This window comes from Balaenoptera physalus (genome assembly GCF_965194825.1).
Source record: "Balaenoptera physalus genome assembly, chromosome: 8".
Classification (NCBI taxonomy): domain Eukaryota; kingdom Metazoa; phylum Chordata; class Mammalia; order Artiodactyla; family Balaenopteridae; genus Balaenoptera; species Balaenoptera physalus.
The window spans coordinates 81,406,486-81,419,030 of record NC_138887.1 but is presented as its reverse complement, the minus strand read 5'-3'; the positions used below and the strand labels follow the sequence as shown (position 1 = coordinate 81,419,030).

Below are 12,545 nucleotides of genomic sequence, written 5' to 3'. Positions count from 1 at the left end.
TGCCTCGGCGTAGGAGACGGACTGAGTGCTCAATGCTAAGTGTTCCAAGGAGGCGAGAAGAGACGCTCCTAATAAGTGCCAGGTGCATCACAGGCGCCCACTTCCTTCCCTCACTCTCTTTCTACGGTTCTTTCTTTCAATTGAGAGCTCCTTTCCCTTTAATAACCTCGAGACAGACAACCTTTTGGTAAAAATAACAAAGCTAAGCCTAAAGTCGAAGAAAGTTCCTCAGACTTGTCCACCAGCAGCGTAGGGCAGCGGTGAGCTGGGCGGCGCACGTGAGAGGATACGCGTGGGGAGACGCGCGTGGGGCGCTGCGCGGAGTCCGCTTACTTTGGGCTGTACACGTGGAGGCGCACGTGGGAGGATGCGCGCCGGGCTGCGCGCAGGGCCTGCGCACGTGGGGCTGCACGCGTGGGCGGCGCACCGGCCGCGCGGGGCAGCCTGGGCCTCACGCCGCCCTCCTTCCAGGTTTCGCGGTCGCCTTGACTACCCGGTGGCCGGCAACGGCGGCGGGGACTAGTCGTTGAGGCTGCGAGCCGAGCCAGACTTCTGCGGACCTCGCCCGAGTCGGCCGGGCCTGCGCCGGAGAGAGTACCAGCTCCATCCGAACAGGGACTATGAGAAAATGGTCGGGCAAACGAGGAATAAGCTCAAAGAAGCGGCCTCAGAGCCGTCGCACTCTCCCCGCTCCACGCAGTCTAGGCGGCGGCGGCGCCGGGCCACCGGAGCCGGGGAGCCGGAGTTGGACGAGGAGCCGAAGGAGGAGGTGAAAAAGCCGGAGCGGCCTTTGCCCGCATGCGGGGTGAACCTGCCAGGGGGCGCCCGGGAGTACTCGCCGCGGAGGACCCGAAACCTGAACGCGCAGAATTGCCTGCAAATGGAGGTGGTCGCAAGGACCGTTCTTCTCGGCCGCTTTCAATTCCTCAGCTGTTTCATGGAGCAGCTCCGCAACAAGATGCATGTATTGCGGAGATGTCAGTTCACGGGCAGGATGACCCTCGGCATAGGTGAGCAGAGTCGACCGGGGAAAGCCCTCGGCAGGAGCCCCGACGGCCCGAGGCCCAGCACTCCCGCGCGGTAGGCTCGCATCCGAGGGACTCGCGGGCCCTCTGAGCCTCGGGTTGGAAGTGGTTTTGGTGAATCTTGCAGATCAGTTTAACAAGCAAGTCTAGCAGCAATAATGGCGAGGTCCAATCTCTGGAAAATCGCTGACAAGAATTTCCAGCCCCCTTCTTTTAAAGTTCTTTTTAAGTTCTTTTAAAACATTTTCAAGGGTTTTCAGGAACAGTGATCACTTCATGTGTCACCAACAAAATGTCATCTTAAGGCAGCCATTTATCACAAGTTGTGAAAATGATAGGGTAGCTTTTTCGGGGGGAGAGGTCAGACATCTTTTTCTGCACCTTGAATAAAGCAAAATAAACTGTTGGTTATTTTAATGAGTTGAGAATCTTTAATAGCGGAAATAGAGTCACATTAGGCAATATATTTCCCCATGTTTTCCATTTATTTTCATCTTGCTGAGGAGCTTTGATGCTTAAATTTTCTTATTTAAGCACTTGGAAGATGTTTATTTGTATTTCTCATTTTCTATAGCTGAAGACGTAACTTAAATATTGCTGTTTCATTAAAATCAGTTTTGAGCCTAGTCTTTGGTCAGACTGGCTGCTGATGTGTATTGAAACATAGATAAATGTCTCTTAATGTAAGTTACTGTGATTTCTATCATAAGTTGACTGCTAATGTTAATTAAAGTAGAATGAATGTCCACATTTGGGGTGTGTTGAAAATACTTGAGAAATAATAGATGGGGGTTCATATTTAGATTTTGTCAGATGTCTAATTATGGAAACAGATACATTCCACATCCAGAATCAACATGGTCTTGAATACAAAGGTGTTTTGCCCAAACACAAGCCCTGGTGCACCCATGACTGGCACATTGAAGGCACTCAGTCAATGTTGGGTGAAATGATGACTGAGTATATTAAGTGCTATGAGAGTTCAAAAGAGTGAACTAATACTGGAGGATGAGAAGTGGGAAATGAGATCAGATAAGACTTTTAGGAAAAGGTGGGATTTGAATTGTGACCAAAAGGCTGATATTTGGATGCATGAAGCAGAGAACAAGTTTAGAGGCCTATAGAACAGCATAATCAGAGTCATGGAAGTAAGAAAATATGAAAGCAGAGTAAGGGTACAAAAAGAAGAGGAAGTAGGAAGTTCAAAAGGTTGGTTGGGACCAGCCATGGGGAGTCAATTCAAGCCTAGGTTTAAGGCATTTGGACTTCATTCTGTAGGGAGGCACCGATCGATTCTTTTCTTTAGGAAAATAATTTTTTAATGAGGTGAAATGCATATAACATATAATTAACCATTTTTAAAGTGAACAATTTTGTGACATTTAGTACATTAACGATGTTGGCATTGAATGATTTTTAAATAGAGTGACATGCTCAGAAGCGTGCTTCAGAGAGTAATTTGACAGCATTGTGTAAAATGGACTGGATATGGACTGAGAAAAGAAGCATAAAAAATAATTGGATGCTGGAATCCAGGCAATAGTGGTCTTAATCAGGGTAGCAACAGTAGGAATGGAGAAGAGAGGACAGAGGTGAAAGTTGATGGCAACAACTTGAGAGGAACTGGGTAGGTAGTGAGGTAGAAGAGGAAAAGAGTGTGAGGAGAGGGAGAGAGAACATTTGTTCAGGCATGAGGAGTGCAGATTTGGGAATTATCCATGTGGAAGTGAGTTGAAACGTTAAGATTGAGTGAGATTTCCAAGAGAGAAAAGAGGGCAAAGTAAAGCTATTTGAGAAAACACGTTATACTTAGTTTTAAGAGGTGAGAGGAGAAGGAAAACCAGATAGATAAGCATATAAAAACAAAATGGTCAGAAAGAGTTGGTATGATGGAAGATAACAGAGGAAGAAATCTAAGAATCTGGTCAAATGCTACAGAGAGATTGAAAAGCAGGAGAAGTGAAAGAGGCCATTGATGTTGATAACTAACTGATCATTGGTCATTTAAAAGAGTTATAGGAACTTAGAAGAAAGAAGTTGGCTAAGCATCTTGTCAGATAATGGCAGGGGGTGGAGGAGAGAATATTTCGTAGTTGGAAGGGCTACTACATCAAGAGAAGTGTTTTAAGGCCTAGGAAAATTAAAGGCTGAAGGGAAGAACCAAGGGGAGAGGGTGAGATTAAGGTTCCAAGAGACGGAATACTTGATAGTGCAGTCTTGGAGTAATTGGGAAGGATGAAATTAAAGGCACAAATTTGAGGTGCTAACTGTTGAAAAGAAGAGATGCTTCCTCTTCTGAGATGGTAGAGAATAGAAAAGCAAAGATTACTATGTAGAGAAATGTTGAAGTGGATATAAGAGACTTTGGGAGTGCTTGCATTAAATGATCTTTGTTTCAGTAAAGTATAAGGTTGGGTCACTATCAGAGGTGAGATTGACAGAGACAGGATACGGGGGCCCAGGAGACAGGCTTTTTATCACAACTTTGAAAGGAACTGTGATAAGCACTTATTTGCATTTACAGTATTGGCGTCATTACACCTTACCATTTTATCAGGTGTGGAATGTGGAGTATGAGGAGGGAGAGGCGCACAAATATTTTGAGGGTTTTTGGAAAGCTAGATGGACTTAGTAGGATATTTGATCTTTTCCTTAAATATCATTTTTAAGAGTAATTGTCTGGAGAATAAGAAAGAGGATACAAGTATAGTTGAATAGGGCATTCTCTGTGTATCTTAAGAGTTAATGAAACCTTATCAGAGGGGCATCTGTTTTGAGTTGAGAGGGAAGGTATAGGTTTAATTTTAAAGTGGTTCAGAGTATATTATGTATGTATTAGATAGAAAGTTAACATATGTAGCGAATATATACTTTTTCTATAAAGACCCAAGTGGTAAATATTTTAAGCTTCACAGGCCACATATGGTCTCTGTTACCTGTTCTTCTTCCTTATTTTTATAACCCTTAAAAAATTTAACAAATATTTTTAGCTTGCAGACAATACAAAAACAGACCATGGGCCATAGTTTGCTGATCGTGGCATAAAACTAGTAAATCTGAGAAATACTGAAGAGTGGTAGGAATGAGCTCAGGATAGTAAGAATATGGAAAAAGAGCTGGAGAAGCATGATTGGGAACTTTCAACAGTGCAATGTTTGTTTTAAAAATTATTAAATAGTTGTTTTAAAGGTGTATTATAATGAAGCAGCTTTTAATGACTTTTTTCTTTTCTTCTTTTTCCAGCTGCCTTTGTGGCAATTTTGCACTGGTAAGATTAGTTTCAGTTTGAAATAAATGAAAACATTTGGATTAAAAATTGCCATTGCTGTTTGCATATAATAAAACAGTAACTGCTTGTTATGTGTATAGAACATCTGTATGTGCACCAGTTTACATATATATATATATGTATATATATTACCTTTTTTAAAACCTCATGTGAAGCAACATTTATAAATGGATGCATTAGGGGAATAGTAACTTATGAATTAAAATATTTTTGCTTTATCAAAGGATTCACCACTATATTTCTTAAATATCTAGCTTTTATAGTGTACTTCTCATGTTTATTTCATGTAAAAAGCTTCCTCATTTTATAGTAATTGAGTGTTGTTAGTGACAAACTTAGAGAGAAAGTTTTAGTAACACCTGTCAATTGGAAATCAGGTAGAAATGAAGATAAACACTCTGTGATGGTAATACAAATTAAATGAGCCTTTCAGTATGCACACATCTGCACATAATTTTACACAAATGATATATTTGTAAAAACTATATGTAAAATAATAATATTTTTCCTCTGACATATCTTCATTTCTACCTGAGCTCAAGGATTTCTACTATTGGGAAGAATGGGATCTGCCCCACATCCTGTTGGGACAGTGCTCTTCTGATCATTATTCTGCAGGGAGATTTCGATGTTAGAACTAAGGCTGTAATGGTAAGAAACATTTCCTACAGCTGTTGGTACCGTGGCATGTGTCCTATGTGTAAATGAAGGTGAGTGAAAGATAGGGTTGCTATATGGAATTTTGATTTATTTTGTACTTCATTCGAAAGCATCTACTATGTAAATTAAGGATAGCATAATTGCTGACTATAACTTGTCACATATGCTCATGTTTTCAGTACCTACAGCTGTTTTTTTAAGTTGCATTAATAAACTATCTCAAAGTACAGTCCTGTGTTCTTTGGCACTTTATGTAGTATTATTCTTATTTAAAAATTGCTTTAACCTAAAATAATTTTATTTAAAATTATATTCCAAAGCTTTTCAACAGTTAGAGGCATTCCCCAAACCTGGTACATTGGAAACACTTGTGAAACCTAACAGACAAAAACATGCTTCTGTTCTGATTTAGAGGCCTGGAGTGGGAGGAAGGGTGATGAGATCTGCAGGAGTTTTAGATATACAATTAAGATTAGGAACCAGGGAGTTAAGGAATTTCAGCTGTGTGCTAATAATGCTAGCTTATAAATGCCTAAAAATATACAAATTAGCAAGTTAAAAAATTATCTCAATATTTATTATAAAAATTTATTCTTTGTCTTTTTATGGCTTTCATACTTTGTTTATAATAGTTATTTTAGTGCTATTTTTGAAACATGTTATTTTTCTTCTAGGATACATTTAATAACGCTTTTTGAAAATGATCGTCATTTTTCTCACCTCTCATCCTTGGAACGGGAGATGACTTTTCGCACTGAAATGGTTAGGTTCTTTCTTCTAATGAATTCATTTGTAGTTTAAGAATAGTGAGACTATAAGGTGGAAATTTATTAGGAACTGAAATGAATTTTTGGTGAATTGCACTGTTTCTCAAGCTATAGCCTATAGGTTTATTTTGTTTTATTTTTGCTGTTTTTTAAAAAAATTTTATCGGAATATAGTTGATTTACAATGTTGTGTTAGTTTCAGGTGTACAGCAAACTGATTCAGTTATATGTATACATATATTCATTCTGAGATTCTTTACCCATGTAGATTATTACAGAATATGAGTAGAGTTCTCTGTGCTATACAATAGGTCCTGTTGGTTATCTATTTTATGTATAGTAATGTGTGTATGTTAATCCCAGGTTCCTAGTTTATCTCTCCCCACCCACGTTTCCCCTTAGGTAACCATAGGTTTGTTTTTGAAATCTGGCCTGTAGGTTTATTATTTAAATAAAAAAGTGTTTTAGTCCTCACACCATAAACAAAAATAAACTCAAAATGGATTAAAGACCTAAATGTAAGACCTGAAACCATAAAACTAGAAGAGAACATAGGCAGAACACTCTTTGACATAAATTGTAGCAATATGTTTTTTGGATCTGTCTCCTAAGGCAAAAGAAATAAAAGTAAAAATAAATAGAGTCTAGTTAAACCTAAAATCTTTTTCAAAGCAAAGGAAACCATCCACAAAATTTAAAGACAAGCTACTGAATGGGAGAAAATACTTGCAAATGCTATGACTGATAAGGGGTTAATATCCAAAATACATAAACAACTCATACAACTCAATATAAAAGAAAAAGTTAAAAAAATTGACAGAAGACCTGAATAGACATTTTCCAAAGAAGACATACAGATGGCTAACAGGTGCATGAAAAGATGCTCAACATCACTAATTATTAGAGAAGTGCAAATCAAAACCACAATGAGATATCACCTCACACCTGTCAGAATGGCTGCCATCAAAAAGTCTACAAATAACAAATGTTGCTGAAGATGTGGAGAAAATGGAACCCTTGTACACTGTTGGTGGGAATGTAAATCAGTGCAGCCATTATGGAGATCCCTCAAAAGCTAAAAATAGAACTACCATATGATCTGGCAATTCCACTCCTGGGCACATATCCAAAAAAAACCAAAAATACTGATTTGAAAAGATACATGCACCCCAATGTTCGTGGCAGCATTATTTACAATAGCCAAGATATGGAAGCAACCCAAGTGTCCATCAACAGATGAATAGATAAAGAAGATGTAATATATATATATATATATATATATGCAATGGGATATTAACCATAAAAATAATGAAATTCTGCCATTTGCAACAACGTGGGTAGTCCTAGAGAGTATTACGCTTAGTGAAATAAGTCAGAGAAAGACAAATACTCTTTTATCACTTATGTATGAAATCTAAAAAATAAAACATATGTAACAAAAAAAGTGTTTCAGGATTCTTTTTCTTTTACCTCATTCTCCTCCTCTCCTAAGGCAGACTCCTTTTGAAGATAATAAAGATCAATTTTAATAGCTGAGCAAGAAGGAAAACAAAGACAAGGTTTAAGAAGTGATACAGGGCTACCAAAATGATCAGAAATTGCTTTCTCTTACGGTGGAGTTGGGAGATCCCATGTTTTATCTGGCTCTTTAAATTTTTTTTTAGCTCTCTTGATTTCAAGATAATTTCTTTTAAGAGACAACTTTTGATATAATGCTTTCTGTTTTTTTGACACCTAACCTATAAAATGGAGATAATGCTATCTACCATATGTATTTCACATAATTGTTATGGGGGTTAAATGGGAAAAAGAATGCCAGAATTGCAGAAATTTACAATTAAGAGAGACCAGGACTGTCTTCCAGATCAGCTAGTTAGGGGCCAAGAGAAGAATTGAAACTGGCTCTCCTGACTGTTTAGCCACTACTTTTGTTCTTTGGTTTTAATTGTGGCTAAATTAAAATAAAAAATTTTAATTAAAAAAATTAGAAAAATTTACCATTTCAACTATTTTAAAGTATACAGTTCTGTGGCATTAAATACACTTATGTTGTTGTGCAACCATCACCACCATCCATCTCCAGAACTTTATTATCCCAAACAGACTGTACCTGCTGAACAATTAACTCCGCACTCACACTCACTCCTTACCTAGCTGCTTGGTGACCTCTATTCTACTTCCTGTCTCTATAAATTTGCCTACTCTAGGTATCTCAGCCATTGCTTTTTAAGTCTCACCATATAGCCACTTAAAGCTTTGAAGAATTGAGTGTGTTAGCATTTGTATGGCATTTGAATTTTTATTATAGGTATTTCCAAAGACAGGATATAAAATATTATTAAATAAAGAGCATAGCTGTGGCAGAGTCTGGGCTTTGATGACAGATCACTAGATTCAGATAGCAGTTCTGTGCTTTCTTGCGTAATGGCTAGTAAGTTGACTTTGATTCTCAGTCTCATCTGTTAACTGGAAATAATGCCAGCCTTACAGGGTTTTATTGAAAATGAAGGAAGACGAAAATGAATGAAGCACATAGCACAGTACCTGGCCCCAAAATAATAACTGTTATTAATAAAAATTTATGTTTTCTATTTAAGTATAGACATGCATATTAAATATCTTTTCATTGTAGTATTGCCTTGTTTCTCTCATAAGCAAAAGGGAAAATCCTTATATGAACTTATTGTACTAATCAAAATTATGAGTAAATGCTTTTTCAGACATCAGCTAAAACAGATCTTTAATTTTTTTTATACTTTTTTAAAAAATAAATTTATTTATTTTTATTTTTGGCTGTGTTGGGTCTTCATTGCTGCGCGCGGGCTTTCTCTAGTTGCAGCGAGCGGGTGCTACTCTTCGTTACAGTGCATGGGCTTCTCATTGCGGTGGCTTCTCTTGTTGTGGAGCACGGGCTGTAGGCGCCCAGGCTTAAGTAGTTGTGGCTCATGGGCTCTAGAGCGCAGGCTCAGTAGTTGTGGCGCACGGTCTTAGTTGCTCCGTGGCATGTAGGATCTTCCCGGACCAGGGTTTGAACCCGTGTACCCTGCATTGGCAGGCAGATTCTTAACCACTGCACCACCAGGGAAGCCCCCTAGATCTTTAATTTTAATAGTCACTATTGTTGCTTAGTCTATCAAAAATAAAGTACCTATAGTTGTATGAAGCAGGAATGAGTGTAGGGTTGAAAATTGCTTTTAATGTTTTTTGAGGGAGCGTGTATTACCAACTATGTGGCCCTTTATTTTTTAGGAAGGAAAGCAGGAAATTGATGAAGTAATGTGAAACAACATGCTTTTGTTAATCTTTGGAATTTAACTAAACAGCACTTTTAGTAGCCTAATAAAATCATTATTCCACATGCTGGAATACACTAAAGTAATCCTTTTTTCAGGACACAGCATTTGTGTCATGAACAATAGTCAGTTCACATTTAGTTAGCTTTCACTTTGTGCAGAGCCAATAGATGGAACTAGGAAGTAAGATGAAAGCACAAAGTTCCATCTAATGCTCTTGTGGTCACTTATTTCTTAAGAGTTGGAGAAAAAGAAGTAATTTTCTCTATGCAAAGTTCTACATGTACAAGGACATGAAGTCATCTCTGTGCCAAAATCATCAGATCTCAACCTCCAGGCATCTCATAATGTGGGGGTAAAATCAGGCTTGGTAAAATTAAAAATATATTGTTTACATATTTTAAGGTGTGGTTGGAAAAGCTCCTTAAAATGTTTAACCATCCCTTTAACTCTTTTTCAAACCTACAGAAAATATGAAAGAATAGTATAGTGATAACCTGAAAATGTATGCCTTTTTTGCATCCAAGAATGCACTAGCGAGGAGAAAATAGGTAGTCTTATTATCCATCCTTTTCTTTTTTTCAGAGTAAATTGTTCTAAAAAGAGTTATAAAAATAAATACTTTCAAATTTTACTTACATTGACAATTTGTACTTTTTTAAAGGGACTTTATTATTCCTACTTCAAAACCATTATTGAAGCACCTTCATTTTTGGAAGGACTGTGGATGATTATGAATGACAGGCTCACTGAATATCCCCTTGTAATTAATACAGTGAAACGCTTCCATCTTTATCCAGAGGTAAGCAATATTTGGGGACAAATATTTGTAGAGGGATTCTTCTTTATCAGATAAAAATAGTAAGCACAATGATATTATAGGAAGGAGGGGATTTTAGAGTTTATTGATTGTATGTGTCCTTACAGTTGAGCAGTGTATCAAAAGTTCCTCTCCTAAATTTAAAACCCCCAGAAATTATGCTCACATGAACTTAAAGAATAGAACCTTGGTATGGAATTAATGACCAGCGTAATAGGCCAAATGGGAAGGAGCCAAGAAGGATTCTCGATGGAGATGGTCTGTTGGCTTTATTTTTTTTTTAAACCTCCATCTATTATTTTCTAATTCTAGCATAAATATATCCTGTTAAATTCCTCTTCTTTTCCCCAAGCAAGTCTCGGTGAAAAGCAGTACATGGCTACTGCAATATTTACAAAGACCATATGTTACAAAACATCAGCAGAGAAAACGTTATGGGAAGATATTATTGAAGCATTCTTTAATCAGTGTTCCTCAAATTACCTCCTTGTTTTTATAAAATGCAATAAATGAATGATTTGATGAAAAGTAATGTCAGGGCAAAAGCAAAATAGATACAAATGTAAGTACAATAGCTTCTTTTTAAAAAATTTTTATTGGAGTATAGTTGCTTTATAATGTTGTATTAGTTATTACTGTACAGCAAAGTGAATCAGCTATATGTATACATGTATCCCTTCTTTTTCGGATTTCCTTCCCATTTAGGTCACCACATAGCACTGAGTAGAGTTCCCTGTGCTATACAGTAGGTTCTCATTAGTTATCTATTTTATACATAGTATCAATAGTATATATGTCAGTCCCAATCTCCCAATTCATCCCACCCACCCTTTCCCCCCTTGGTCTCCATACATTTGTTCTCTACATCTGTGTCTCTTTTTCTGCTTTGTAAATAAGATTGTCTATACCAATATTTTCAGATTCCACATATATGCATTAATATACAATATTCGTTTTTCTCTCTCTGACTTGCTTCACTCTGTATGACAGTCTCTAGGTCCATCCATGTCTCTACAAATGACCCAATTTCGTTCCTTTTTATGGCTGAGTAATATTCCATTGTACATATGTACAACATCTTCTTTATCCATTCATCTGTTGATGGACACCTAGGTTGCTTCCATGTCCTGGCTATTGTAAATAGTGCTGCAGTGAACATCGTGGTGCATGACTCTTTTTGAATTACGGTTTTCTCAGGGTATATGCCCAGTAGTGGGATTGCTGGGTCATATGGTAGTTCTATTTTTAGTTCTTTAAGGAACCTCCATACTGTTCTCCATAGTGGCTGTATCAATTTACATTCCCACCAACTGTGCAAGAGGGTTCCCTTTTCTCCACACCTTCTCCAGCATTTATGGTTTGTAGATTTTTTCATGATGGCCATTCTGACCAGTGTGAGGTGATATCTCATTGTAGTTTTGATTTGCATTTTCTAATAATTAGTGATGTTGAGCATTTTTTCATATGTTTGTTGGCCATCTGTATGTCTTCTTTGGAGAAATGTCTATTTAGGCCTCCAGCCCATTTTTTTGATTGGGTTGTTTGTTTTTTAATATTGAGCTGCATGAGCTGTTTGTGTATTTTGGAGATCAATCCTTTGTCAGTTGCATCTGTTGGCTTTAGAGACCGTGTGGATGGGCATACTGATCACATGAAGGGACAGTGACAGTGACGAGTAGAATAGTGACCTTGGGGATACATTAATATGGCAAGATTTATTTAGTTATATAGCTAGAAATCTATGAATACTTCCCAATACTAAAAAAAGTATGAATTTTATGATAGTCTTCAAATTCTAGAAATCGGAAAAAGGAAGAAAAAATATAGTAGATTCAATTTGTGAACTCTGAAGGTAAATGCTGACTTGACAGCATGGTAAGAACTACTTTTGAGTTATCTCAGAATCCAGCAGATTAGTTAAAAAGTCTTTTTATTTCTTTCTTCATATTTTATAGCTTTTAAAAATTATTATTATTTTGATTTTAAAATGTTTAAAATTGCAGAAGCTAGAGAATAATGTGCAAATATGTGTGGTCAACCACCTACAATAAATAAATGCTATTCTTTTATCGTTTTTGCTTCTGATATTTTAAAATAAATAAAGCATTATAAATACAGTTAAAGTCATCTTTGTTCTGCTTCCCAGTTAAGTTTGTTCCTTTCCCATTCTCACAAGCATCATTATTGTGAATTTGATGTGTATATCCATCCAGTTCTTTTTTCAAGGATTGTTTTATGTGTTTTTGTAATTTCACATAAGTGTTCTCATACTGAACATATCACTCTACAACTTTTTCCTCAATATTTTATTTTGGAATTTTTGAAAATGTATGTACATGTTTATTTTTCTCTAATTTTAACCATTTTATGAATTCCAAAATTAATTGTATATTTCCCTATTATGGATATTAAATTATTTCCAGTTTTTAAATTACAGATGTAAACCATATAATCCAGCAATTGTACTCCAGGACATTTATCCCAGAGAAATTAAAATTTATGTTCACACAAAAACCTATACACGTTTATTGTAGCTTTATACATTGTAGCACAAAACTGCAAACAACACAGATGTCCTTTGACATGTGAATGGTTAAAGAAACTGTGGTACATTCATACCAGGAATACAATTCAGCAATAAAAAAGGAATAAACCATAAGAAACTGCCAAACTATTTTCCAGAGTGGTTAC

At 36.9% G+C, this 12,545-nt stretch overlaps 1 protein-coding gene across 1 annotated transcript in view; it reads left to right on the top strand.

Annotated features, from left to right (window-relative positions):
- Positions 1–467: 467 nt before the first annotated feature.
- Positions 468–12,545, top strand: part of DPY19L2 (dpy-19 like 2) — a 93,068-nt gene continuing 80,990 nt past the window's right edge. Inside the window, exons 1-4 of the mRNA XM_082471815.1 lie at positions 468–1,010; positions 4,269–4,293; positions 5,649–5,736; positions 9,699–9,836. Coding sequence (XP_082327941.1) covers positions 629–1,010; positions 4,269–4,293; positions 5,649–5,736; positions 9,699–9,836 — 633 coding nt within the window. The 5' untranslated portion in view covers positions 468–628. The remainder of the gene's footprint in view (positions 1,011–4,268; positions 4,294–5,648; positions 5,737–9,698; positions 9,837–12,545) is intronic.